The following is a 27,403-nucleotide window of genomic DNA, read 5'->3' on the forward strand; positions in this document are numbered from 1 at the left end:
ACAGTAATGCCTCTCGGCAGCACTGCATCATGAATTTGTGATGTAAGTTTTTCCAGCTTGAAATCAAGTGACAAAAATGCCACTACGTGCGACTGGTGTGCCGCATACGATTCCATGTGTGTCTGTTTGAAAGTGTAGTTATTGATTGTATGTGGGAGGCAACACCAGGGAGTTAACATAGATTTCGGAGGAGTGGGCTGCGGTGACGCTGGGCTCATGAGCTTTAGCTGTTCTAGGCAGGTCAAGCCTGCTCATTTTCCCTCTCACTCTCTTGTGTCCCGCCCACCTTTATCAATATAATCTATTGTTAAATGTGCAGAGACTTCACAGTTGGAATAGAGAACTCTGAACATAGACGTATAGGCGAAACTTACACTTTGTAGTAACTTTTACAGTACTACAAAATAAATCACAAAGTGCAATTTGTGAATCAACGCACAAACTCTCAAAGTCCATCCCTGCCAATTCATGAGGTGACTTCTGCTTCCAGCGGGGCATTTTTGGTCATCGTTGCTCCCAGGTCCAGTCTTCTCGTCTGCCTCTCCCTTGTGCAGGAGTTTTTATGTGGATGTGGAAAGTTCTAGAAACCAGGCATCCCAGTCCAAATCCTCCTGCACAGCAAGTTGTCTGGGTAAAGAGCGTCTCTGACAGCCTCAACCCCATCCCTAGCTGATGCTGGCAATATAGCGACTTCAAGTTGTCAGTGGAATGAGCTTCCCTGAGAGCCTCAACTCCACCCCTAGCTGACGCAGCTGCCTGATCTCTTCCCACCAAAACGTCAAAGGCGCGGTTCTCCTGTGTTGGCTCCAGTGCTCTAGCTCTCCTCTTTCGATCCTGGGTTCCTGGCACAGGTACAGTGTGACAAGCTAGTTAACAATTGCTGATTTCCCCTCCACCCCTTCCTTTTCCCAGAAATAGGTCAAACACGATTAATGTTCCAATTGTGTGGGGAGGCCTTTGATCCTCCTGCTGGAGAAAAGAGCCATTAACTTGGCCCAGTGGAGGGACAAAGGCATGGAATCTGATTATGAGCTGAGCCAGGGAAATATGACAAATTTTAAAGTGCCATAAGGAGAGTAAGTATGATGTCAGGGACCGTAAATGTACACTCAGAGTGCATGTTTACCCTAGATTGACACCTCACTGGAACTTGTAGGCTGAAGTGGGGTGAATCTATACTTTTGTGCACATTTTGCCTATAATGCGTAGCACAGTGTAAGCAACACAAACCTTAATTAGGCAGTATAGATCTACATTATGAATCCCCACTCAATATAAGGCCTACCCTTGAGCAGCACCAATCCTTGAAGAGTACCTTCTGCATCACACTACCTGGGCACAGATACCAGGCTACACAAGACGGAAGTCTCACACTCACAGCGCGCACACGTGTCCACATGCATGTGTGCATGTGTTCATGTTTAACCAGCCCAAAGTCTCTAAACCCAGTAGCACATCAGCAGCCTTAAACCAAAAGGCAGACACTGGCGGTTAACACTCTCAGTCCAATTACCACGATTGAGTCTCAGCTGGTGAGGCTAACCCACTGTACAAGTTCAAATACCGGATAGTCAAATGCAAATAAACCCAGGAGAATAAAATGGGTGGAAAATATTTGCTAAATTTACCAATATACTGTCAAGGACAATGCAATTGAGGTTCAAAGGTCCCAAATGAGAAGTTAACCTTCCTAAACTCTTTCTGTGATGTTCTATATGCAGCAGGCTTCGTGAGTTTCAATTGACAAGACACAGATTTCACAACCAATCGCGTTATAACCCTGCCTGTATCAGTTCAGCCGAATGATCACTCCTTGTGATCTGATTGAGTCTAAAATTACAGGTCTTCAGATCAAAATATCTTTATTAAAAACTGATCAGCATGCTTTGCCCAGGTTGTGGCAAGTTGTTTCAAGCACTCTGTAGGAAGACAAACCTTTAGTCAAAAAGAAAAATGCAAAACACAAGCAGCAAGGTACATGCATCTTAAGGGTGTCTTGCATTCAGAGGCAGTAAATGCATCAGAGATGCGTATTTATCAAAGTACCCATCCTCCTATTGAAACAGTCTCCAAGTGCAATGATTTAGAGGAAATAGCTTGGAGAAGACATCTGCAAGAGAATGCCTCTGAAACACATAGCCTTGAAGGAAAAAAACTCTGAAACAGGGACACACCCTCCATAGGACACAACTAATGAGAGACGCAGCCTCAGAGGAGCACCAGTGTGAGGGAACTTAGTACCCGATGGACATGGCATTGAAGTAGCTCAGCATTTAAAGGGTGTGGTATCCAAAGGAATCCGTATTTCCAGGACACAGCATACCAGGGATGGATGTATAACTGGGACAAGAGCCGAAGGTGTTCATGTATCTAACTGATGTGCACATTGATGGCTTCCTAAGTCTAGTACATGCATAAGTCCGGTGGGTTCATTTATTCCCATGTGCATGGGTCTGGTGGGTAAATTAATCTGGAGGGCAAACAAGCCTGGGAAGTACACCTTCTGGTTGGATCATAGGACGTGATGCAAGCTTCAGAGAAGCACCAGATGTCTGAGAGCGAATCTTGTATACTAATATAAAGGAATGTGCAATATTCACATAATTTGCTTTTGCGTTATTATAGAAAATGTCAGGAAAATTCTGCAAAATAACGTATAATTACACAAAATGTGAATCTGCCGTTTGAGGTTCCGTGGTTTTCGGGACCGGACTCCATTTTGTTTTGCGTTGCTCGAGACGCCATTTTATGTTGCCTCACATAGGCCTAGGTAGTAAACGAACGAACGAAGTTGCATGGGCCTCGTTGTTCATGTACATATTAACGTGGGCCTTTTCGACTTGCGAGTGAACTGCAAGATGCTGACCCCTTCACCTGTAACTGACCCTTATTTATTTATTTTATTTTTAATTTCTTATAGAGCGCAGGAATCAATCCCCGAGGGGTATCTCCGCGCTTAGCCAGCTAAGACAGATATTAGGTGAAGCAGCCTGAGGTTTATGTGGATAGAAATGCTTCTTGGAAAAGAAGGGTTTTTAATGCCTTTCTGAAGGACAGGTGGTTTATGGTGGTTCTTAGGTTAGTGGGAAGGTTGTTCCAAAGGGCAGGACCAACAGCGGAGAAAGCACGGTCACCCTGTCTAGTCTTCTTTGTGATGGGAGGTTTTAGCAGGGCTTGGTTGCAGGAACGCAGGGACCTGCTAGGCTGGTACAGTTCAAGAGATTGGGCTAGGTATTTGGGGCTTACTCCATACAAACATTTGTGTACCGTACAACAGATCTTAAAGTGGATGCGCTGTCGTATGGGAAGCCAATGCAGTTCTTTCAGCAAAGGCTTGGAAGGAGTCCTGGCAGGTACACCCATGACCAATCTGGCTGCCGTATTCTGGACCACCTGCAAACGGCCTACTGCATCCGTACTGGCTAATGTCAGCAGGCCGTTGCAGTAGTCCAGGCGGCTGGTTACCAAGGCCTGTACAAGTGTCTTTCTGCATGTGGCAGGAAGGAAAGGAAAGACACGTCTGAGTAAACCAATGGTGTGAAAACACAGACCCGCGATGTAATTGGTGTGTTCTTTCATGGTCAGTTTTTGATCAAACTTCACTCCAAGATTTTTGACGTGTGTTTTGGGTACCGGTACTGGGCCAAGGTCGAGTGGCCACCAGTCAGGGGTCCAGAGGATACTTGCTTTGCCAAAGAGCAAGACCTCAGTCTTTGTTACATTGCACTGGAGGCAGTTCCTCGCCATCCAGTGTGACACCGCTCTCATACCCTCAGCAAAATTCCCCTTGATTTTAGGGTCAAGGGAGCTGAAAGGGTAGAGGAGCTGAGTGTCATCAGCGTAGGAAACCGGTATGAACCCGTATTTCCGCACAATCTCAGCAAGGGGGGCCACATAGACATTAAACAATGTAGGGCTAAGGCATGAGCCCTGTGGCACCCCCTTCGTGAGCCCCCTTGAGATGGAACGAAAGGGGCCCAGGCTGGTAGATTGTGATCTCCCGGCCAGGAAACTCTCCAACCAAGATAATGCTACGCCTCCGATTCCTACTCCCTGCAGCCGGTGCAATAAGGTGTTATGAGACACGGTATCGAAGGCTGCGGACAGGTCCAACAGCACTAGGATCATAGAGCCCCCTCTATCTTGTGACATTTTGATCTGATCTGTCACAGAGAGGAGGGCTGATTCAGTGCTGTGGTTGGGCCTGAATCCAGATTGGGATTGGTCCAGGCCCCCTGTCGCTTCGATGAAACTGGAGAGGGTGGTGTTGACGTGCTTCTCTGCCAGTTTGCTGATGAAGGGGAGGAGAGAGATCGGGCGAAGGTTGGAGAGTGTAGACCAGGGCATGGTGGAATTTTTGCGAATAGGGTTCACTACCGCTTCCTTCCAGGCAGATGGAAGTTGGCCTTTGGCAAAGGACAAATTAAGTAGGTTCTGAATATGAGGACCTAATATCTCGATTAGCGGAGGGATGAATTTAGCTGGTATCAGATCAGAGGGAGAACCAGATTTAGTTCGATTAATGAGAGTAGTCAGGTCCTTAATAGTAATTTTGGGGATGTCCAGAAGAGTTTCACCAGAAGTCAGTTGTGGAGCAGTTTCAGGGGCCTCAGTCCCCAGAGTGTCAGAGACTGTAGTGATTTTTTTATATATAGCTTCAATTTTTTCCTCAAAGAACTGAGATATGTCATCGCATAGTTCTTGGGTGAAGGTGTCTGGACTTTCACATACTTCAGGACTAGTGAAGGTTTGAACGATTTTAAATAACTCTCTAGTAGAGTTACCTGCTTCTGCGATTTGAGTGGCCAGACTCATTTTCCTAGCTTTTTTGACATTTTTGTAGTAGGAGGACATAGCCTCCAGGTAGCATCTCTTGTCTTCCCTATTACCTGTACGTCTCCACAATTTTTCCATTTTTCTACATTTCTTCTTTTCACTTTTGAGAGCTTCCGTATACCATATTTCCCTTTTCGCTATAGTAGGTTTTTTGGCATTTTTCTGTGGAGCAAGAGAGTCAATAGCTGTTATCAATGTAGAGTTAAATATGGAGAGAGCAGTGTCAATATTATCGAGATTGATAAGTGAAGGCTGTTCCCAAATTTGAGTGAGTTTGGGGAGAGTGATTTTGTGCCATGGCCTACGTTTAATAGAGTGGGTGGCCACCCACTAGTTTCGTTAGCTGATAGTAATCTGGAAATCCAATCATTTTTCAGGATATCGTTAGTCTTTAGTTTCTTGCACATATCTTATCCTACACTATATCTGAATTGCTCTTTTCTTTATGTCTTTTCATTACATGGGTAGTGCTTTCAATTATGGGTTTGTCCGGCTTTTGGTAATCGAATTTGGGACAGTCCTAATAATTAACTTGTGGGTTGGTGCAATGTAAAGTGAGCTTTTTGGAATGTGATAATGTATAGAAATGTGTTTCTATTGGTCAGAATTTGCCGCAATGGGTGTGCATTCGTAATGGGTTGAAACTGTGCATAAAAGAAGATGTCTTGCTCTACCAAAATTGAGCAGGTTCCTGAGTTGTACACCGTGTTGTATTGCTTGGTTCACTGTTACTAGCTGCAGCTAATAAATTTGATCTCTGACGCCACCTAGAAGTATTCCGTGTCTCTGTTTGCCAAGACAGGTGAATCCGAAGACATCGGGTGTGTCCCTGGCACCGCCGGTTCTGAAAAAGACCCGGTTCTTTACGTTCAGTGCTATATTTTTGCCGAAATATGTCCTTACATCAAGAATGCATTTCACGTGGAAAAATAGGCACCAAGAACATAATTTCTGCGAACAACAGCCATTCGTGTTCTTTTTGTTCTTATTCTTCTTTCGCTCCTATGCTATAATTGTGCGTACCAAGAAATTCCCAAAATAATGTAAACTATGCCATTGTAATTTTGTTATCCAAGCCTACTCACATACAGGGAATGCTATGCTGCTAGAGTGAGGATCTATTGATATCAGCTACCTATATGTTTTAAGTGCTGGCAAACCTCTCCTACTTAAATCTTCAGAGCTTGTAGACAAGGGGATGTCTGGTAGAATGCTAGAGCGTCATTTTTTGTGTCACTCATTGTTATTAGTTTTTCCTAGAATAGTCAAAGCAGTCAATTTTGTATTACAGATATCAAACATCAGTTCTTTTAAAAATGAACTACCAAAAATATTGCTTCATATCACAAAATGTGAGGTTACGGATAATAACATAGAGGGAACAATGATCAAAAGCATAAAAGGGTAGAGCTGGTGGGTCTCCAAAAATGTACAGTCTGGTATTGAAGTGTAGATATGGATGCCAATGTACCTTTGACCTAGGTATAATCAAGCATCTCTCTGAGGTTTTTATACTTTAGCATTTCAAATATTTTCAAATAAATGGATACGAAGAGGATAACTTCTGTTTAAAATATCTGAAATTCACCCAGAGAATATGTAGAATGTCCCTCTAAGCTATGTATATTACTTCATGTATTTTACCACTTCACTGAAAGGATACTATTATGTCTTAATTCTCTAACACAATAGCTTATCGACATGTGTTTTTCTTGGGACAGGAGCAGTGCCCAAATATTTTCAATGTTGCAGTTATTTTTTTCCAATAATTCCTCAAATTTAGCCAGATTATCAGCAGTCGCAACGGGAGCATGGACCCCTCTTACGCAGTTCAGGTATCTCAAGGATTTTCCTTCTGTTTCTGGTGGACCTTCTCATCTCCCTTTTTAGAAAATTAATTTTAAAAAGACAAAGCAGTGGGTGGATGGACGAGATGCTTGCCTAAAACAAGATTCAAGACTCCAACACAGAGGATGAGACACCAGGAAAAGAGAATCAGAACACCTCATGATATGAAGTCAAAGCTGGTGCCATATAGGCAAGACAATAACTTGTTGTCAAGTGCTGGACTATGTGAAGAACAGCATCTCAGGTCATGGAGTTAAGTCTCTTCTCTCTAGGCAATAACAGAAACTGAGAAGACTCCAACAATGGATTATGAGAAGAGCACCATCTCAAGTCATGGAGTTAAGCTGTTTGTTATATCTATGACTCATAATGTTTCTATATAAGAGGGCCCCTTGTTTCTACAGGAAACTCAGATCCACTACTTTCCCATCAGGTCTTTGACATTATCTGAGATGTATTGTTTAATGTCAACAGAACAAGAAAATCACTGCAAGGAAGATTTTCTGCCCAAACATCCATTTTGAGAACATTTATCTAGGAGACTAAGAGAAACCTATAATTCAGAAGACATCTAAAGACATTTCTGCTTCCTAAATATGGGATGCTTCCTAAATTTGTAGTCTTTATATGCTTTCTTTGGGAATTCAGAGATACGTTATTGACGATTTTAGACCTTGCATTTGTTTTTCATAAATACACATTGGGCTTTATTACATGTACCCTGGTTATGCTGACAGTAATCCATCCTCCCTGCAGTTACCGATACTGGGGGTACTGGTAAGTCCAGGGGAGAAGGAATTACCCGTCAAATTCTTGCAAGTGGGAATTTTAGGGGGCCTGACAAATAAGGCATTGCCAGGGAAGCAGTACATCCAGCCCTGATTCCTAATTTCGTTACTGGTATTTATTTGATCCAAAGACTCCACTTGCTTTTAGCAGGTGAAGTATATGGGTGAAATATAAGGAACTACAGAGTTACTGCAACACTTGAATTTCCAATGTGGCGTTTAGTATCAGCCCCATAGGAATTATAAGGGGACTTGTAATGAGGCTGTTAGTATCATAGCATCGAGAATGGAACAATCCAGTTCAAGCAATGGATATCTTGTTTGCCGCATGCCCAACTTTACCAACTTCATTATCAGTGGACTCCAGAAAGTCAAAAATGCAGCTGCTTCACCTGCAATTTTAGAGGCATATCTCCTCTTCCCGCTCTTTCTTTGATGGGTCTCATAAGCAAATGTTTTTACTTTTGAAAGACTTTTTATGTGTTACCGAAATGCCAGGTAAGACTGCCATGAACATAAATATCAGCATCAACTCAGACACCTCTTTGTACCACTTGCATCACCTGGGGAACTGGGAAAGAAGCACTATCAGGGAAACAGGATGGAGTCTCTTGTTTTTAAGCAGTCATGTTATTTATATATTCAGGTGTCTTGTAAAGCACTGAGTATCATCTTACAATAATGTTGGGGTTCTATTGCACATAGAAAATAAGACCACAGTGTAATAACAAAAAGAATCCAGCCCTTAGAATCTAGTCAGATGAGTCTGTATTCACTTCAGCTACTATTCAACCAAGGAGCTTGGGATAAGTGCTAGACAAAAGCTTCCTTAAAAAAATGCTTTTTTTAGGTCTTGCCTACGCAGCGCGCATGCTCTGCATAGGAGGGCCTTAGCCGTCGCTCTGCTAATTTTCAAGCACACACTCGTGCTTGTGGCGGCATCCACCTTGCGGGAGCCAGCAGGGGCGCGCCACAAGCACGAGTGCAGTGCTTGAAAATGAGCAGACTGCGCTCGCACGTACGCACTACTCCCGGGCTCACCTCCTGCTCCCCCTCGCTCTCACACACATTCCTTGCTTTCCTTCGATCCCAGGAAACAGCTTTAGGTTACACACTCGTGCTTGTGGCGGCATCCACCTTGCGGAAGCGAGCAGGGGCGCGCCACAAGCATGAGTGCAGTGCTTGAAAATGAGCAGACTGCGGGCACATGCACGCACCACTCCCGGGCTTACCTCCTGCTCCTCCACTCTCTCACGCGCATTCCTTGTTTTCCTTCGATCCCAGGAAACAGCTTTAGGTTAAGGCTAACTTACATTACTTCCATCTCGCCACTGCCTCCCCTCTGCCTCCCTTCTATTTCTGTTGGCCCTTTGCTCTGTTTCATTCTCTTTCATTCACCATAATTGCAGGAGCTTCCTTCACGTATCTCAGCCTCCCCTTCTGCTGAGTGCGCATTGTCCACATTGCTCCATTCTCCACCTATAGACTTCACTCCATGCCTCCTGGACGCTGTGTGCCATGGCAAACGCACAGAGTTCAAAAGGCAACACATTTGGAAATACATGTGGACCATATGATATTTATCATCTCATCTGCTCATTCCTACTCCCCAACTTTGTTTATCAACTGGATGATATTGTGTATAAAGGAAACAAAGATTTTTATGTATAATAACAGTTTGATGTATATAATAACTTCTTTTGACAAATATGGTCCCCTGTATCAAACACTGCCTTAATCGCTGCTAGTATGAATGGACCCTTGAGCTTTAGGACGAAAGAGAATGGGTGTTTATGAGTCTGTGGATAGGAGTGTGTGAATGAATGGGATGTTATTATTATTTTTTTGAATTTTTGGATTATTTATGTATAAAAATGTATTACTTGATCATTAATACATTTTGATATGCTTTTGAATTTATGACCCTCTGCATGTCTCTGTAGATAGGCCAGTTTCACTGTGAGTGGACCCAATGGCGACTTGTTAGCGCCTGCTTGATACATATAGGTAGAGACTTCTTGTAGTATTTATCTGTCTTCAAACGTTCCACCCCACCCCTCCCGCCCCCAAATCTATGAAGAGATCTGGTGTCAGCGCTACTTTAAATTCCACAGCTAGGTCAGTGGGCGTCAGAGGTGAGCCAGGAAGCAGGATTCGGCGTTACTCTGGGCACTTTTGCTTCGGTGGTGCAGGGGAGGAAGCAATGAGAGAAGGAGAGCGGCAAATGCAAACGCTTCTAGGAATCATGTCAAACTCGTGAGGAGGGTCTACAGACTTCGAAATGTTGATCATACGTGAAAATGCTTTAGACGGAATGAGCGTGGTGGGAGGATTACAGTAGGGCTGTGTATTTTTGTTTTGACAGTAGGCCGATTTGATGATCACTTTTGGCCTATGCAGATACTCTGTTGCTAACGTTACACATAGAATTGCGTTAGAAGGCTTAGTTATGGCTCTGGCTGCCCAGATCTGGACGCGGTAGCACCCATGCTTCCAAGCGCTGTTCTGCCAGTGAGAGCCAGCCTCAATGGCTTTTCTGTATTCCTTCTATGAATTCTGACTAACTGTAGGTGACGCGTTTTCACGATTGTACAAGAGAAAGTAACAAGCTAGAAATACGGATTTTTAAACCATTTCCGATACTGCTTTTACCACATTTGTTTTTGGTTTTACAGTTATTTTTTTTTTTATTTTAATTATTATTTTTTTTTAACCAAATTGTGCTGCTGCTCAGTCATATTACTTGCATCTGTGCATTTCGCGCTTACTCTTTTTACCTTTTGTATGCATTAATCTGCTTCTCTTGAGTAATGAAACTCAAGAGTGTGGTGCCAAGAAATTGATCCTATTATTTCAGAAGTTTCATTATCGCTTCAATCTGGCTCTTCTCTTGCTGGTGACAACTATGCGTTTTGTTGCAGACAACAGTGCCCTTTGCACACCAGTGGGGAGAGTGAAAGGGGCCTTCTCAGGGGTCACTTTGCGCAAATTGCCAACTCACTGCCAGTATGGGCAGTCGTAGTGGCACTTTTGCGGAACAGGATTGTTTATATGATGATTGATGAGCAATGTAGTCACTCGCATCTATTCCACTAACTTGCGAGTGACAATGGAAGCAAGATTGTGCTTGGTAATAAATATCAGTAAAATAGCACACCCTGGAGGTTTATGGGAAATGGAGTTCACAAACTAGTACTGCACACTTTTTAGGTCCACTTTTCAGGTGCTCCAGGCTTTCTCCAGAAGGTAGTAGATGATTTTCAGACAGTTTAGTGACACATTAGGTAGTATGATAAGGTGCTGCATGGCTAAACACTTATATGGTCCCAAAGGCGAGACCTATTGGCTATACCAATGCTTGTTTATAATTTGAGGATGTTGGGATCTGAGTTTTGAGTATAGAGCATTTCAATATTTAGAATCCAGGGGTCACTTTCGATGGTTAAGGGGGTGTCCTGGAATCAGGAGTGATGATGGTGACTAGTGGTTTCTAGAGGAGAGGTAATCTGGGGCCAATTATTGTAAATATGTTGGGCCTCTATTCCAACAGACCCTCTTGATGATGCAGAGTGATTTGAATTCAATGCTACCATCATGCCAGAGCGAGTTGAGCACTTTCAGAGCCATTTTTCTCTAAATTTGACACATTTTAGTGGCTTTATTTCTGCAGTTGATCAACCAAACTCTTTAATAGTCCTGTTTCAATTATATTTCAATAGTCTAGCCATCACCAAACAAGTTGAATTCAATTTAGGATTAAAGGAAAGGGCGAATTTTGCAAAGTAAGTTGATTTGAAGGGTGAATAAGAGGCTCAAGTCAAAGTCGATCCCCAGGTTTTTATCGTTTAGATTAGCAAATGGATCAGGTACACTTACTAAACCTACAAGCGGTGTCTTGACACCTAACATTTGTATTTTTGTTTTGGGTCCATTTAGGCAAATGAAGCTGATAATGTAGGGAATTGGTTAGTTTTTGGGATCCTAAGGATTCTCATCCGAGCAGATGTAGGTTTGTGTGTCTTCAACATACATCTGTAAGTGAGGTTTACTACTGATCTAGTAGCTGGGACGGGGTCACAAGTAGCAATTGAAAAGGCGCAAGGAGACAGCCCAACCATTGGCGACATCGCATACAGATCCCCAGGAGACGCATTCTGAAAATACAAGTTGCGCTTGCTAAGTACTGTCACGAAAAAATGAGCCGGTCCATTTTGAAGCAATATTGGATATCAAGAACGAATCTCCCAATCTGTAAAGTATAATGTAATGATCAACTGTGCCAGCGGCGCCAGAGACATTCAGAGAATCAAGGCTGCTCTTGGCTTTCATTGAGTATAGTGAGATGCTCCCCTCTGATGTCAGACCCACTCAAAGGTAAGAAGCCTGACAAGCGTTCATGAAGCAGCCAGTTCTGTTCAATGTAGCCCTCGAGTTGAGCTCTTATTACTCTTTCAAGGAGACTGCTGGAGAATCATCAGTTAGAAATCAGACAATAGAAGGTTTTTGAGTGTCTGCTCTGGGTTTCTTTGTGAGTGGGGAGATTATTACATGTTCCAGTTGGATTGGAACTGTGGCCATTGATAGCAAGACTTTTATTAGAATGGTCATATAAAAAGAAAGGATAGTAAATACTTTTTCAGTCTGCAGGCAGCCCAAGGTTTCTCCTGATAATTTGGCTATGGATGCTACCTTGATTATCTAGCAACTAGAGCCCAATTTTCTAATACTTCTTAAATATTGTGAGGTTCAGTGTGCTCTGCAAGGACTGCCTTCCTTTTGTTACAGAGAATGATCAGAGTCAAGAGGCAATCCATCGACAGCGGGAGTCTTTTAAATAAACATATCCACCAAGTAAACGCTGTGAGGGCAGATCACACAGTGGTGTTGCAGCTCACCTTGATGAAAGTGTGACTATAGGGAGCTGCCCTCGCTCCGCCGCCAGTTCAAGTTTAGATTTTAAATGAACTTGGTTCTTCTTGGAGAGCAAGCCACTCTACCATACCAGAATACAAGCAACCAAAGACATGTTTCAGCCTATTTGAGCCTTTTTTGAGTCGGGAGCAGCTTGATACTAGTGGCACAGTGAGCATGGGACTCACTTCGAGTCTTACCCGTCGCACTTAAGGCGTTACAAAGAAGACTGCAAAAAAGTGATGGAAGGAATGCTCAAATTAATCTCAGGCCAAACCCCAGTTCGTTTTCTGCCCATAATGGCAACACAGCCCTATCAGTTGGTTGCAAAAGGTCTTGGTTAATGGGGTCTAGCTCTTCTCCATTTAAAACTGCACTGAGTTCAGCATGGGTTTTGCGTTGCCAAGACTACAATATTGTGGAACCATGTACAACAGGCCTCCAATGAAAGAGACATAAACGCTTACAAAAATACAGAATTAAGCAGCCAGACTTACATAAGAATACAATGGCCATAGGGGGATTTGCTTCCCTGGCTACATTCCTATTGTCTCTGCATATGCGGATGATACACTAATATACATTTGTGATCTGGAAAATAATCTTTCCCCGGTACTTAGAGAGGTGGAGCGGTACGGAGCCCACGTCAACTGGGGAAAATCCATAGTATTTCCTCTTACCCCAGTAATGCAGCCGGTTCCACTTAAGTATTCCTTAAATTGGTCCACTGATTCGGTGAGATACCTGGGCATACAGATTCATACAGAAGATGGGGGAAGATGACAAGGCACACTGGACTCCTTTCAACACGAATCCCCCCAAACTGGCCCCTTTCAAAACTAGGCCTCCAAACTGGCCCCTTGGCTGCCGGTGCAGCTGCAGTAATGCTCATGCCACTCAGTAAGGGGGCAGCTGCCCACTGCCACTCAGGGCTGCTGCTCAGCACGTAAATTAAATGTTGGCACGGCTCCCCGCCGGGGTTCTTACCAGTCCCGCTGCTTCATATAGACTGCCCCGCTCTCCCGAGACAGCCGGACTAGCGGGGACTTCTGCTGGGACCACCAGTTGGGCCACTGTGCTCCTCGTGGCTTGGCTGCTGATTCAGTACGATTCTGGTGCTCTCAGGGGCTCCTGACGTTGAAGAACCATATGCAGCGGCCTGTGACCATGCAGCGCCACTGCGTCGTTGAAGGCGACTCAGACCAGGGCTCCTTGCTTCTTCATTGGCAGGGAGACTTATTTTTTTCCCGACCCTCGGAGCCCACTAGGCTCCGGCGCGATCTCCTTCAGTGGACCCCGCCCACCACCGGCACAGCTCCGGCCTGGCTGCCTCGTCTGGGGGCAGCTCCACCCACAGACAGGCTGGCTTCACCTGACTTCCGTTTTGTGGTCCCCTCTTCTCCGCAAACCCCACCTGCAACCATGCACAGACGTCTGCCTGTCTTCTGCTCAATGTCGCGGCAGTGCGGCAACACAAGCCCACGCCAGAGGCTCACATACATGGGGCACTAAAGGAATCCTAAAGTGCTCCACGCACTCCACTGCAGCGGGAGCCAACTCCTCTGGACAGGGGGTGTCGCAAAATGGTCATCACAGGCTAATACAATTCAAGTAAATTAACAGGATCGACTACACTTCTGAGAGACTACACAGATTTGGACTCCTGAGTACAGCGGCGTGCCATAGGTATTCAGACCCAACAGCTAACTTTATACATGTTGCCTGGCACTGTGCTGAAGTGTTTACCTTCTGGGAGGCTATTTTTCGAGAGCTAGAGCAGATAGCAGGTATCACATTCGAGGTAGATCCACTTATAGCCCTATTGGGATACACAATGGATATTGGGAAAACACACTGTAAATTGATAGCAGTGGGGCTATTATTGGCCAAGCGTTGTGTAGCAATGCGATGGGCCAAAGGCCCAGTGCCCACCGCTGAACTATGGCACACAGACATGACCTAATGCAATATTCATTCTGAGGTATATAACGATTTGCTTCCCTTACGTAGTCGACCCAAAAACATATGGGAGAGCTAGCATATATACTTAATGAGGAATGAGACACCTGAACCTGTGAGAGCAAACACTCAAGACACAACATACGGCGACACCGCCACAAAGTCAGCAATCACCCACTGAACACGTGAATTAAGGCAGATGCAGCATTTACAGCTCTCGCCATATAGGCGAGGATGCAAGAGGAGGTGGGACTAAGCTCGGTGTACTGTACCAAGAAGAGAGCACTGTATAAGTGGGTGCAAACGATATGTATATAGTGCATTATACTAAACCAACAAAGCAAGATCTTTTTGTTATACTGTAAAAGGATCGAACAGTAAGATGTAATCAGTGATGTTGTACAAAAGTAATGTGCTTTGTCCAGTCAGCTATCCTAATTGTGTATTTTCACCAATAAAATAAATATGTAAAAAAAATAACTAAGCAGTCAGACTTTGCTTATAGCTGTATGAAATCATTGCACATCACCCAGCCCTCAAAAAGATTCACTGCTTACCAGACACACTTAGACTACAGTTCAAACACCTGTGTAGAGCAGTCAATAATGCACCAAATTATTAGCCTACACTACTTGCATAAATTGACACTGCATTGCATTCTTAACTGGAATTCAATGTCAAGCAGAGCAAACATGAATGTACAATCCAGATTTGATGGAAAACAAATGGTTCTTGGTGCCCAAATCTGAAATACTCTTCGCTGACCCAAAAAATCAATCAAATTAGAAGACCTTCAGAAAAAAACCTGAAAATAAGGCTCTTCATATGTGCATTTTCAGCTCTTCCAACCCTCTACCACTTACAAAGGAGAGAGCCCCAGTATGTAATCCATCGTTTCAGTCACCCGTCATTTCCTGGACAGTGTTCAGAATTGGCCCAATGTATATGACCCTTTGAGATGATTTGTTTGTTTTAAGATTACATGATAGTATCATAGCATGACAGCTCATGGGTCACACATGCCAGTCTCATGTCCAAACCTAAACACTAAGAGGACCCCTTTCACTGACATGTGTCTGACCGCGTGAGCAGAACTGAAATCCTCACTACTTCAAGAGGGAATGAGGAATCCAAATCATGAAAAATGAAGAAACAACTGAGCTCCAGATGCTGACATGGAACAAAAGAAGGAACTGATGTCTTCAGCACAGTTTACTGCATTTATGCACCCAATGAATCACTTCTGGTAATGACTTCCAGTGGATCAGTGGCTGTCACTGCAACAGCCCCAGCTGAAGAACAAGAATTGTTATATCATTTTACGCAGTTTTTAAACAGCACACATTCAACAATTAATTAGCCCAATTAGCACTTTTCCTTGCAGACACTGTGTCAGCAGTAGAGGCCTGGCCACAGAGGTTTGCCTGTGGGACCCAGTATAGCAAGAGAGATGTTGTGTTGGATGTTGGATTTTCCCCATAGAGTTTCTGCTGAGTTATGGTCATGGTGACCTGCGAGCCAAAAACATCTGACCGTGAGGTATTGCATGTAAGTGGTACATATATAGTGTAAAACCTAGCTGGAGGCAGCAAAGCACTGTAGAGGGCCCAATGTAACAAGTAGAATAAGGAGACAGGGCTGAGAGAAGGGAGCTTAGGGGAGATGGTTTGAGAAGTCGTGTTTTTTTGAAGAGGCATGTCTGGGTACAGGGATATTGTTCAAGATCATGGGTGCATAGATGGAGAAGGTTTGTGTTCGGTTTCTTTCAATTGTTTTACATTTCTTCATCTGCAGTCTAGAGGTGCCCTGGCTTCAGATGTGTCAAGAATCATTGTCATGTACACTTGTGTGATCTCAGCTTATTGGTGAATGTTCATGCTGATGTCAGTAAGTAGATGATGGGCTCCATGTACAAGTTGAAAATGGTAGGGGACAAGATGGGTCTATGGGGGACTCAACAGCTTATGGGTGTTCTGGGATCTGGAAATATCTATTAGAACAAACTGGTATTGGTTGGGCTAGAAGGAAAGCAACCAGTGGACTATTCTCATCCGAGTGTGAACGAGGGTGTCATAATGGAGTCAAAGGAAGCTGATAGGTTCGGAAGAACCAGTAGGCAGGTGTCATCTCTATCTGTAATTAGGATGATGTCATCTACAATTTGTAAGGTGGCTATTTCAGTGGTGCAGTGTGATCTGAAGGCAGATTGGTAGTCGGGTCGGATACATCTGGTGCTAATGTGACCTTGTAGTTGGGTCTAGACTGCCTTTTCAGTGATCTTGCCAAAGAAGGGGTAGATGTAACAAGGGCTAATAGCTGGTGGGGTCCAAATGAACTTATTTCAGGAGTGGGATGATCTGGCCCTGGTTGAGGACTTCTAAGAAGTGACTCCGGTGTCAGAGGTGTTGAAAATGGTGGTCTTTGCTAAATGATGATGGTAAGGCACAGTCTTTATAGAAGGTAGCTTTGAGGGTGTTTAGAATGTTGTGAGGTCTATGAGGGAGACAAGGTTGAAAGATAACCACTAAGAGAGGTAGCATGGAGGAGTAGGTAAGGGAAGGCACGCCTGGTATTGTCGATATGCTGTCAGAATGTTTAATTTTCTTTAACTGACAAGTTGTATAACGGATTGGACAGTGTTGGAGGAGGTTAATGCAATGCTTGATTGTCTTGAAGAGTGTGCATTGATGGTGTTGGAGTATGATTTGGTTTGACCTGAAGTGATAAGTTGCCTTTGTGTTACACAGAGGGGTGTGAGATGATGAGAATCTGATTGCTTCCATTTTCTTTCCTGTCTTCAAGAGAATCCGATGTCATCCATTTTTTCCCTGTCTGCTAATGATGCTCTTATTATTCATGAGTGGAGACCGGGATGGTAATGCTTAGGCATGAACATTAGTGTTTTTGAGGCTGCACGGATATTTACATGGTTTTGCAGGCATGAGGCGAAGTGTTTATATGGATCTTGACTTCAGACGTTGGCGGTGGGTTTGGTGATTGGGCGAGAGATACATTTTAGATGGTGACTGTAGATGAAGAATTCATTGAAGGATCATGCATGTTTGTTTGGTTTCTCTCTATGTAGGGCTTGCATGGCAAATTTGCCTTCCTTTCTGGGGCCATGCATGGTCCGCATTGGGTGATCTGTGCTGCTGAGCAGACTAGTTGAGGGTGTGGCATTAATAGTGGGTTGGCTGTGTGACATATTGTACCATGTTTAGCCCATCAATGAGGCTGCAGAGTTGGTCTCTTTTTTCCAGGGCTGACTTTGCAGAGAGTATCAGAGTGGAGGTGTGGGTCACTTGACCGTCTGCCTAATTGCTATTATAACCCTGGAATCTATTTCAAATAAGAAGAACTGGGTTTTGTGATTTGCCACTGAAGAGACACATGGTTGTAGACCAGAGAGAGTATGCCACACACATTATATTTCACTGTCTTCAATTTTAAGAAATAGGTGCATAAATGAAACACTGTGCCTAGATAAAAATATGCATTGCAATAATTACACACTGTTCTTACAAACTCATCATGGTTTCAACAATACATGCTTTCATTTTAGATTTATTGAGCTTGTACTCACTCTGTCTAGCTGAGCCAATGAGAGACCATCTTCCGCTCCGCCAGCCTAGAGTCGGAAATAGGATTACATGGAAGATGATAAACTGAGTTCTAATAAGGACGGTAAAAGCAATTTAATGTCCATTGGACAAAACATTTCTATATGGTGCTTCAATCGTGGGCTATCTTACAATGAAGAGAATATATTAATTAACACATTTATGTCTACTATAGGTTATTCCACATTCAAACAATGGTAAAGGCCAGTTGTTGAATTAGTGAATTGTTGATTAATGAACTGTTGGTTTACAGAGGAATGAGAATATAAATACCTAAACACCCACAAAGTAGAAAGCAGCTGGAATAAAAATAGAAATATCTTGTAAATAAAAAGATCTAATCACAGGTGAACAAAGTGATAAAAAAAAGCTTTTGCAATATTTTAAATAGAAAATTCTAGTATTTTTAACCAATGCGCTCTCAGAATTTGGCAATAAGTGAGGCTTGCATGGGTCAGAAATATGCTAGGAAACATGAGATTCTTCTATTAAGTTGTGCAAGATTGGAACATTTACTATTGGCCTTCCCCATACATACTACATCTGTTCTGTTACGCCCACCTCTCAATAAAGGTAGTCAATCAGACGAGAAAACCAAGCTCAAAGCAGAATGCAAGCATAAGGTTGAGGGTTAACGTGAAGGATTAGCAAATTAAACAGGTAGGAAACAGCTCCTTATTCTTTGAGGTAGATCTCAGTTTGCGACCCATTGGGATTAGCTCCAAAACAAGAATGGTGGCCTGCTGGGGTCAGCAGATCACCATGTCTGTGATTTAGATTTATTTTTTATATGCAGCCTGTTTTTCTTAAAGGAAAAGAGGATACGTTTAAAAAGAAAAAACTGAAAGTTTGAAGTTTCGTTTTCTAAGAGTAGGCAGTGGTTCATGGGATCACTGCCTGCACCTAAATATATTTTTTTTCCATTGTGAAAGGGGAAGAGTCCATTTGCAAATGGGGTTCCACCTCCTTTAGGAGGGTTGGTAAAATATGTTTTGCGACTGTAATTCGGTTGCACCCATTCAGATTTTGTATTTGGAAGGGATGCCCTAAACACGCCCCTTTCAAATACCAAATCACAACCACACATTGAAATTAGCTAACATGTATTTTGTACATTTGTAAAAGCACTTTTGTTTTTAGAAATGACATGATCGAGCCGTTTCAGACCACAAAATGGTTTGAACATATGGGCCCTGCTCCCTAAATTATTAACAATCAGTAAGTCCATTGTTAGTCGCTCTTTCAGTTATTTTTCGTAGTCTGTAAATTCAGGTCTTTTTTCTGGTCTGAATATTCATTACTTAAAATCAACAAGAATTCACTCTGCTGATCAGAAATTTCTTCAGGCCTCGTACCTATCACCAGTGCAACGGGTGCAGTGGCACCAGGCCTACTGCACCTCAAGTAAGGCCGTCTTTTACTAACAAACTGGGGGACAAGAGGACCTTTCATTGATTGGATTACAGTCCTCACTGATGAGGCCTAAGTAGGAGTACGGTTGCATGTGTTCCCAAGCAAAGGGAACTTCGCTTGGCAGTTCGGGATGGACTATTCCTTCTGAAGCAAGACCAAGGCTGATTTGCATATGGCTGGTTCTGCCTGAGGTGACATGGTGGGCAAAAAACGATGGACTGGGATCAGTGGCGTTGTGAACCACCTGCTTTAGCAGCCGCATTGGGGAGTAGCCACTGCACCTTGTGGCCTGGTAATGTGGGTCCTACTGAAAGTTGATTAGTTGTATATTGTCTCTTCTGTGTGCAGGGTGCCGCCAAAAGCCCGTAAAAGGCTCTAAGAGTATGGCAGGGCTGAGAGGTTGAGGGTCAAGGGCTAATAAGTGAGCCAAGTTCAGTGAATAAAACAGAAAGAGATGTATAAAACTCCAAAAAGAGAGCAGTAAGCAGAGTGTACGACAAAGAGGAAGGTAAGGAAAACAACTATTGACAAAGCCAATAGGTCTGTCCTTTGAGACCTACTGGTTTTGCCAAAGTCTTTAAGCGAGGCTATACAGCAAGTCAACAACAGTTTGCACGTTTTTTTTTCTAAAACCATGGTTAAAAAGTCAACAGCGTAACTAAAAGCTGTCGATTGTAACATCGCTGGGAGCCAGGACTGGCTGAAGTTATCACACAAGTGCTAAAGTAGTAGCATATGCTGATGATACCCAGCTTTTATTCACCTGGAAAAAGCACGAGTCCAGTACGGACCACGTTAGAACCTGTCTGTCTGTGGTGTTCAACTAGTTTACTTCGGCCCAGATGAAATGCAATGAAGATAAAACAGAGATACTGTTTTTTAAGGAATTCCCTTCGCTGTTTTTTCACGACTGCTGGCCCGCTGTTGCCCCGCGACCATCCCCTTCTAGTCTTCCTGTGAAGAACCTGGGGATCTGGTTCGACGAAAAACTTAGTTTTGGCAATCAGATTAGCAAATTGACAGGTACATGTTTCTGCATTTTGAAGATGCTCAGAAAACTTCTGCCCCTGTTGCTTCTTTCTGCCAAAGAAACAGTAATAAGGGCATTGGTCACCTCCCGTCTTGATTATGCCAATGAATTGTATGTATGTCTCCCTGGCTACCTAATGGATAAGTTGCAGGTGGTGCAGAACGCCACTGCGCAGTTGCTGCTGGACCTACCCAAACATACTAGCGTGAGACAACATCTCCGTAATTTGCACTGGCTGCCGTTAAAAGCTAGGGTCTTGTTCAAGGCTTTAGTGACGGCCCATGCAGCACTATATGAAAACGGCCCTATGCAGGGGCGCAACTAGAACCAAATTTCGGGGGGGGGCTAACACTTCAAATGCTGGAGGCGGAGCCAAATTCAGAGTCAGACTAGAAATTGCTGGTGGGTCATCCTGTCATTGTAGTGGCATAATGCATAGGGGTTATTTTGTTGCCGATACATCACAGCTCAATTCAAAGCACGTTGGGCTCTAACATTAATGTATTCATAATAGTATTTACCAAGTTTTGCAGGAAGTTTAGGACTTTCCTTCAAAGAATTCTAGTAGAACAAATATTAAATGTTGTATTTTAGTACACATTTAATGAGTTTACCTACCCTCACATGACATTTATTTTTATAATTACAGTTTTACCAACAATTAGTGACATATGATGCACTGTAAAACACCTGAGTTGAATTGTATTAGCTTCAATCATTAGGCATTCAAAATACTTTTAGAAGATATTTGGGTTCCTCCATCGTCCCACCTCCCAGAGTGGTTCGAAAAATGGTGGCAAATAGTGCAGTTTAAGCAGACTTCTATATTTATTGTTTTACTGAATGAAATGAATGATTAAAAATAATATGTAAAGTGCACTTTTACCCTAAAAAAGCAGCCTGGTGCTGAGCAGTAAATGAAGGAGAGGTGGAGACTGCACTAATATGGAAAAGGCACGTTTCTTTTTTTGTGAAGGACTGGAGTCCTTGGAGCTCGGGAGACAGAGAGTTTCAGTGTTTTGATGCCAGAAATGAGCAGCATCAGCATTCATTAGGTACTTGCCTAATGTTAGGAATGTAGGCAGTGACTACTGCAAAGCATAGGATTTTGGAAAGAATATAAAGAGTGATACAATGGTGAAGAAGCAGAGAATCTGTTTTATGGAGAGCGCCCCGATCTAGGAACAACACTTTGAAGTCACATTGTTTCACATTCAAAGGCAATAGACAGTACAGCAGTGAGTAAGAAAAGATTGTGAAGCAAGAGGGCAGTCCTCAGATGAGGCATGCAAGAGGGTTTTGAATGATTTGAAAGCAGGAAGCCCAAGATAGACTTCCATTATCTAGTTGTGAGAAAATAGTTTAATTTATAGCAGTCCTGTGATCGCGAAAAGAGATGGTTTTTCCTAACATGAGGATGCTGTTAATGCAAGGAGAAAATGTGACTGATCTGCTGAAAGAATGAGAACATTAATCCAGGATTTTTTGCTGAGTCAACCTCGAGTGGACGATGGGTCCAACTCCACCACCACCACCACCACCAAATTGAAGACCATATCTATTCATTGAAGGTTCCCTAAAGATGAAGCCCTCTGTGTTGTCATAATTGAGTTTTGATTTGACTTAATCCAGGAGGCAACTGTGAAAAAGCAAGATCATAATTTCTCTTGGGCAGACCCCAGATCATTGCAGAAGAAAATGATCCTATGATATCATCTGTGTAGGACGTCACAGAGAAACTAAAGGGTTGTATAAATAAAGCAAACTTAATAAGATAAACAGTAAACAATGTAGGGCTCAGAGAAAAGCCCTGTGGGATCCTGCAAGTGGGAGGTCTCAAACATGACTAAAATACGGCGATGTGGACTGTTTATGCCCTCTCAGATAGAAAAAGGCAGACACTCCAGGGCAGTATCTTCAATGCTACATTGCACCAAATAATTGGTATTTTAATAAACATTTTATAAAGTTTAAAACAATCATGTTATTACAGTGCATATGAATATCACCTTAAAGCACATACATTGTTATTTTAAAATGTACTCTTTATGTGTTGGGGGTCAGCTTTAACCTGTTTTTAATGAGTGATCACAACTATGCAATACCATAGGATACTGATTTGGACCCCGAGTAAACTGGGTCTCTCACTGGTCGTGAGCCTATTAAACTTTACGGTGTATCTGCTCTTCCGGTGAGCAGTGTGTTGTCATCCCTTGATTATCTTCTGACTCTTATACAGTGTATATTTATTTGTTAACCACACACCAGTGTCTACATTGAATTGGTAATCACACATCAGTATAGTGTTTTATGCAGTTGGGAGGACCAGTTATTGAGGGTGGCCTATAATCTGAAAACTTTTCAGTTTACAACATTACTGTTTCCACTAGCTGCTCCATGTATGTGTATAACTGAGTTTCGCACTGTTGTACATTCTGCCTTCACCTATTTCTTTGTCTGCCTCAAACTGTTTTGTTAAGTGATATTGATGTTTTTCTTGACATAGCTACGCTACATGTTGCTGCCACTATGGTCAAATCTGCACACCTGAAAAGTCTTCCTTCTTTTGGCTCTAGGCATCAAGACCATCATGCTCACCCTCTGAGTAGTCTATTCTTTCACCTACTACTTTTGCTGTTGTTTGAGTCATGTTTCCCGTAGTCTAATAGATACCAGCACTCCTAAAGACAGACAGATGATGATCAAATCTATCTTTAGACCCTCATGTCTGAAAGATTAATCTTTAATGTCCATATCTTTCTGAGCTTCCTTGGGGTGAGATAGTTTTGATGAAGAAACTTACATTGTATTAATTTGAAAAGGGCAATGATTCCACTGCTGGTAATTGTAAAACATATAGGAGGGCTGCCATTGAGTAGACCACTCTCTTAGAGTTCAAGGAATTTTAACTATCCAAAATGAAGCCATTTTGATCATGAGACAGAGAGCAAGGGCAACAATCTATTTACCAGCACCTTCCCCAGCATTTTATACTGTATAGTCATCATAGAGAGTGGTTGCTTGAAAGTCCTATCAAAACTATCACAGCTAAATTGTAGAATCACTACTAGAATCTATGTCATTTGCGGAAGCATGAGTAAAGTTTCAGTCTGGTTTTAGACATCCAAGAGCTGAGGAGCCATCAGTCTTTTGTATGTTGAGTAAAATTTGTTTTACTATGTTAAATATGTCAGCAGTGTCCACAGTTGCAGCTCAGCCCTTGCCTCCATGCCCTAATCTTCAACTGCAGCTCTCCCCTGTCTCTTACCTTCTTCCATGCATGCCCTTCCTCTTTCTTGCGGAGCATTACTTTTTCTGACTGATTAGTTCCCTCATACACTCGCCTTTCCCTCTGCTCCCTCCCTCACTCCTATAGCCTGTTACTTTCGCTCACTGGTTCTGCCCCACTTTCATCCATTTTTCCCTCCATGCTGTAATTTCCCATCGGATTGCACCTGGCCAGCCTGTTACCTAAATAGCGGATATTTTTAAGTAACAGCTGGTAAAAAAAACCTTGGAACTCAGCAAAAGCTCCTAGTTAGCCTTGTTTGAATTACGAGGTCCAAGCAGTTAATTCAGGTATATATCCATAGACACTGGAGGTATGCAACTGTATGGCTGTGTTTTTCTTCTCGCATAGTTGAATATTTGCTGCATGTGCCACATAAACTGCCTCACAATCTCCAGATGTTAACAGAAAAAAAATGTTTTTAGCTTAAATGTTCAAAAGTTACTAAAAATGCAGGAACAGGTTGCCACGCAGTGGAAGGACTTTTGAAAATGGTGACTGGTCACCTTTCTGTTGCTTATTTCTATATTTGAGTTTTAAACTAGATGCAACCAATGTCTGGACATTGTTAAAAGTGTCAAAATTACAAATTCATATAGTAATGCTATCACAAAATGTGCAGCATTATGCCACATAATTGACTCAACCTTGCTGCATGATTTGGCTCTCCCCTGCTGCAGAATTTCAGTGGCCCTGCATATATCACATCAAAATTATTACCAAGCAACATACACAATTCCTAAATTATTATTAAAGCTAACAGAGTCTTACTCTTTGCTGTTCAATATGTGTCTCTAAACATTTTTGATGACCTGACTTTAAGACTTCGATTCCCTGTGTATTATATCTAATAATTGCAGCTTCACATTCACTGTGCTCCAGATGACATTTTATTTTTGTCTATTATATCCGAGTGCGCATTGCGAACTCCTCAAGACTACTATACTTTATGTGACATTTCTGTACTGTGTTCATTTTAAACCCCACTGTCATTTTAGTTTGGTGACATTATAAACTAAAATAAATTGCCTGAGCAAAAAAGTTAAGAGTTGTGAGTGAATAATTGTATTTTTAAAAAAAAAGGCTAACAGCAGATTTAGTTGCTATTCACTTACCAGCCTCCTCCCCATTTGCATCTGAAAATGTGGCAACCCTATGTTTATCATGAATGATATGCCCACTTTACAATCATCAATCCGCTACTGTCGTGATGTGGCTGCATTCCTTTTTGTTTGAAGGATACTCTGTTCATTCCCGGACGGGGAGGGGAAGGTTAACTTTACTTCACACCTTTGAACACTTTTAACTTTGCCAGTCTCTGGCGCTGTTGTCATGCAGATACAGCCATTAAGGAATGAAAGGGTCATTCATGCAGGGGAGTGTACTAAAAGAAAGAAATAAGTAAATAGGATAAACAAGAGGATAGCTGTAACCGCCAGGGCTTCAGGACGGATCGAGTAATATCCTGGATGAACCTTGACTACTGCCTGGCAGCCTCAGCCCGACCCACGGAACCTGACGGGGGGGGCTGAAGCCCTTTCAGCCCAATGGTTGTTGCGCGCCTGGCCCTATGTATCTGAGGAAACGTTTCTCGTTTTATATCCTGGGCAGACACTTGCGTTCCTCGAACACGTGCTTGGCCTCCATACCCAAAATCCGTTTGAAAAGAAAGTGGGGCAGCTCATTGTTTTATTTGGCGGCTAAGTCATGGAACTCTCTCCCCCTGGAGCTCCGTAGCCTTCAAAACCCCTCTCAGTTCAGGAAAAACTTTAAACTTTCCTATTCAATTAAGCCTGTCTTCCTTCTTTTTTTCACTGTTCTCTTTTGCTGCGTCGGCCCTGGACACTCCTCTGAATAACCGTGCGCGTTACAAATCACCAATAACATAACATCACATAACATAACATAACATAACATAACATAACAACATAACAAGTCCTAAGTCACTTGTCAGTCTTTGACTCATAAATGGCTATGACTTGTGCAGCAGCCTGACTATCAAAGAGGAGGGATATGTCACCCTTCCCAGAGACTCACACCCCTCAGTTAATAGTTTTAATTTATGTATTTTATTTCTACCTTGCCAAGGAAGTTGTCAGCAAACTTTTAGAAGGATACATGCAATGTCTACACAAACAATAATAATAACACATGGTAAATACAACAATAATGTTCAAACAGCCGACACACAATTACACTAGGGAAACTACTGGAATATCTGGAACAGATGCAACATAATTCACATTTGCCAGTGTGGCACTACTCACATAGGCATATAAGAACCAACTGCATCATTTTCATAGAAAGGCTAAATTCCCAGCACACAAACGTATCTAAGAATAACGTTTGAGTTCCAAAAGAATCATTCACGGACTTGTTCTCTGTTTGCCGGGGTGTCCGTTGAAGTTCAGGAGGGGAGTTGCGTAAGACACTCACCCCCAGTCACAGATCTGGGTTGAATCCATTATTGTTCTGAGCTCACTTCTCCACCCCGGTTCAGACCCAGCCATATGCAAATCAGTCTTGACCTTGTTCATCATGGAAACAGCCCAGCCCGTACTGCCAAGCCAGGCCTTCACTGGACCGGAAACAAGCATCCTGGGACAAGTTTCGGGCTAATGCCCCTCATCAGCCAGGCTAACTTGAATCTAGTGGCGCAGTGAGCACGGGACCCATGTCTGGGCATACCCTTCCCACTGTGTCAGCTGACAGCCACTCATGTGATTACAGCAGAGGAAAAGAAAGAGATGGGCTAAACCTGTCAGTTGAGACTGAAAAAGCTACAACAGGGGTTGACAATTTTTGTGTAGTGCTGCCTAGCCCTAATGAACCACAGTGCTTAGCAATGAAACATACAAACATATGTGAGCAGCATTTTTTTGTTTACTGATTCATGATTGAACAGTAAATAAAAACAAAATGTTAAGGTGCAACATTGAGAAGAAAGGAAATTTAAGGCACAATCATCAGCGTCGGATTGGTAACGCGGGCATTCGGGCAATGCCCGAGGGGCCGGTGTCCGAGTGCTGCTGTGGGACTCTTTTTTTAGCAGTCTGAGGGGCCATTTGGGCGCTGTCTCTATTGTTCGAATACAGCCAGCGGCCCAGTAGGTGTCTGAGTGGCCTTTCTAGAGGCAGATGGGCGCTCATTACCTCCGTTTAGCGAGAGGTGTTACTCCCTTTGTCTCGCTGGCCGGCCCATTAATGTGTGCACATACTGAGTGGTGGCAGGGGGCCTGAGTAAAAGTGGCCTAACTTGTTTCACCACTGTAAACTAACGCGTGCATTTTTTTTACTCCCCCCCCCCTAAAGTTTTTTTTTTTATAAGATTACGCCAAAGCAGTGATTTGAGGAGTGATTATGCAAATGTGGGCCGATTTTTTTTTGGTCGTGCCCGGGCCGATTTTCAATCCCAATCCAACCCTGACAATGATGCAGGTGCGTTCCGCTAGCGCATGCCTGCATGCAAGAATAATGATGCAGGAACCATTTGCTTTGCTTTTTATTTACAGATCCAAGATAGCAGACACCAAATGGCTTAGTAAATAACAAAAGAACAAATTCTTACAGGCGGATACTCTATTTGACCAAAATTTCCTCACTGTCAGAATATTCCCCATGGACCAGAATGGATCCGAAAAGCTTTTGCGTGCTGCTAGGTAACGCCTAGCAGCTCTGCGTTTGCTTCATTCCGCCCCTAAAGTGACGAA

At 43.0% G+C, this 27,403-nt stretch overlaps 1 protein-coding gene across 2 annotated transcripts in view; it reads right to left on the reverse strand.

The window, feature by feature from the left end:
- TEX55 (testis expressed 55) overlaps window positions 1-27,403 on the reverse strand; it is a 532,765-nt gene that overhangs the window by 116,114 nt on the left and 389,248 nt on the right. For both annotated transcript variants that reach the window (XM_078656720.1, XM_078656721.1), the window contains exon 12: window positions 17,926-17,970. In XM_078656720.1, the coding sequence (XP_078512846.1) occupies window positions 17,926-17,970 (45 nt within the window). The remainder of the gene's footprint in view (window positions 1-17,925; window positions 17,971-27,403) is intronic.

The sequence above is a fragment of the Lissotriton helveticus genome, chromosome 8 (assembly GCF_964261635.1).
Source record: "Lissotriton helveticus chromosome 8, aLisHel1.1, whole genome shotgun sequence".
In the NCBI taxonomy this organism is placed as follows: Eukaryota; Metazoa; Chordata; class Amphibia; order Caudata; family Salamandridae; genus Lissotriton; species Lissotriton helveticus.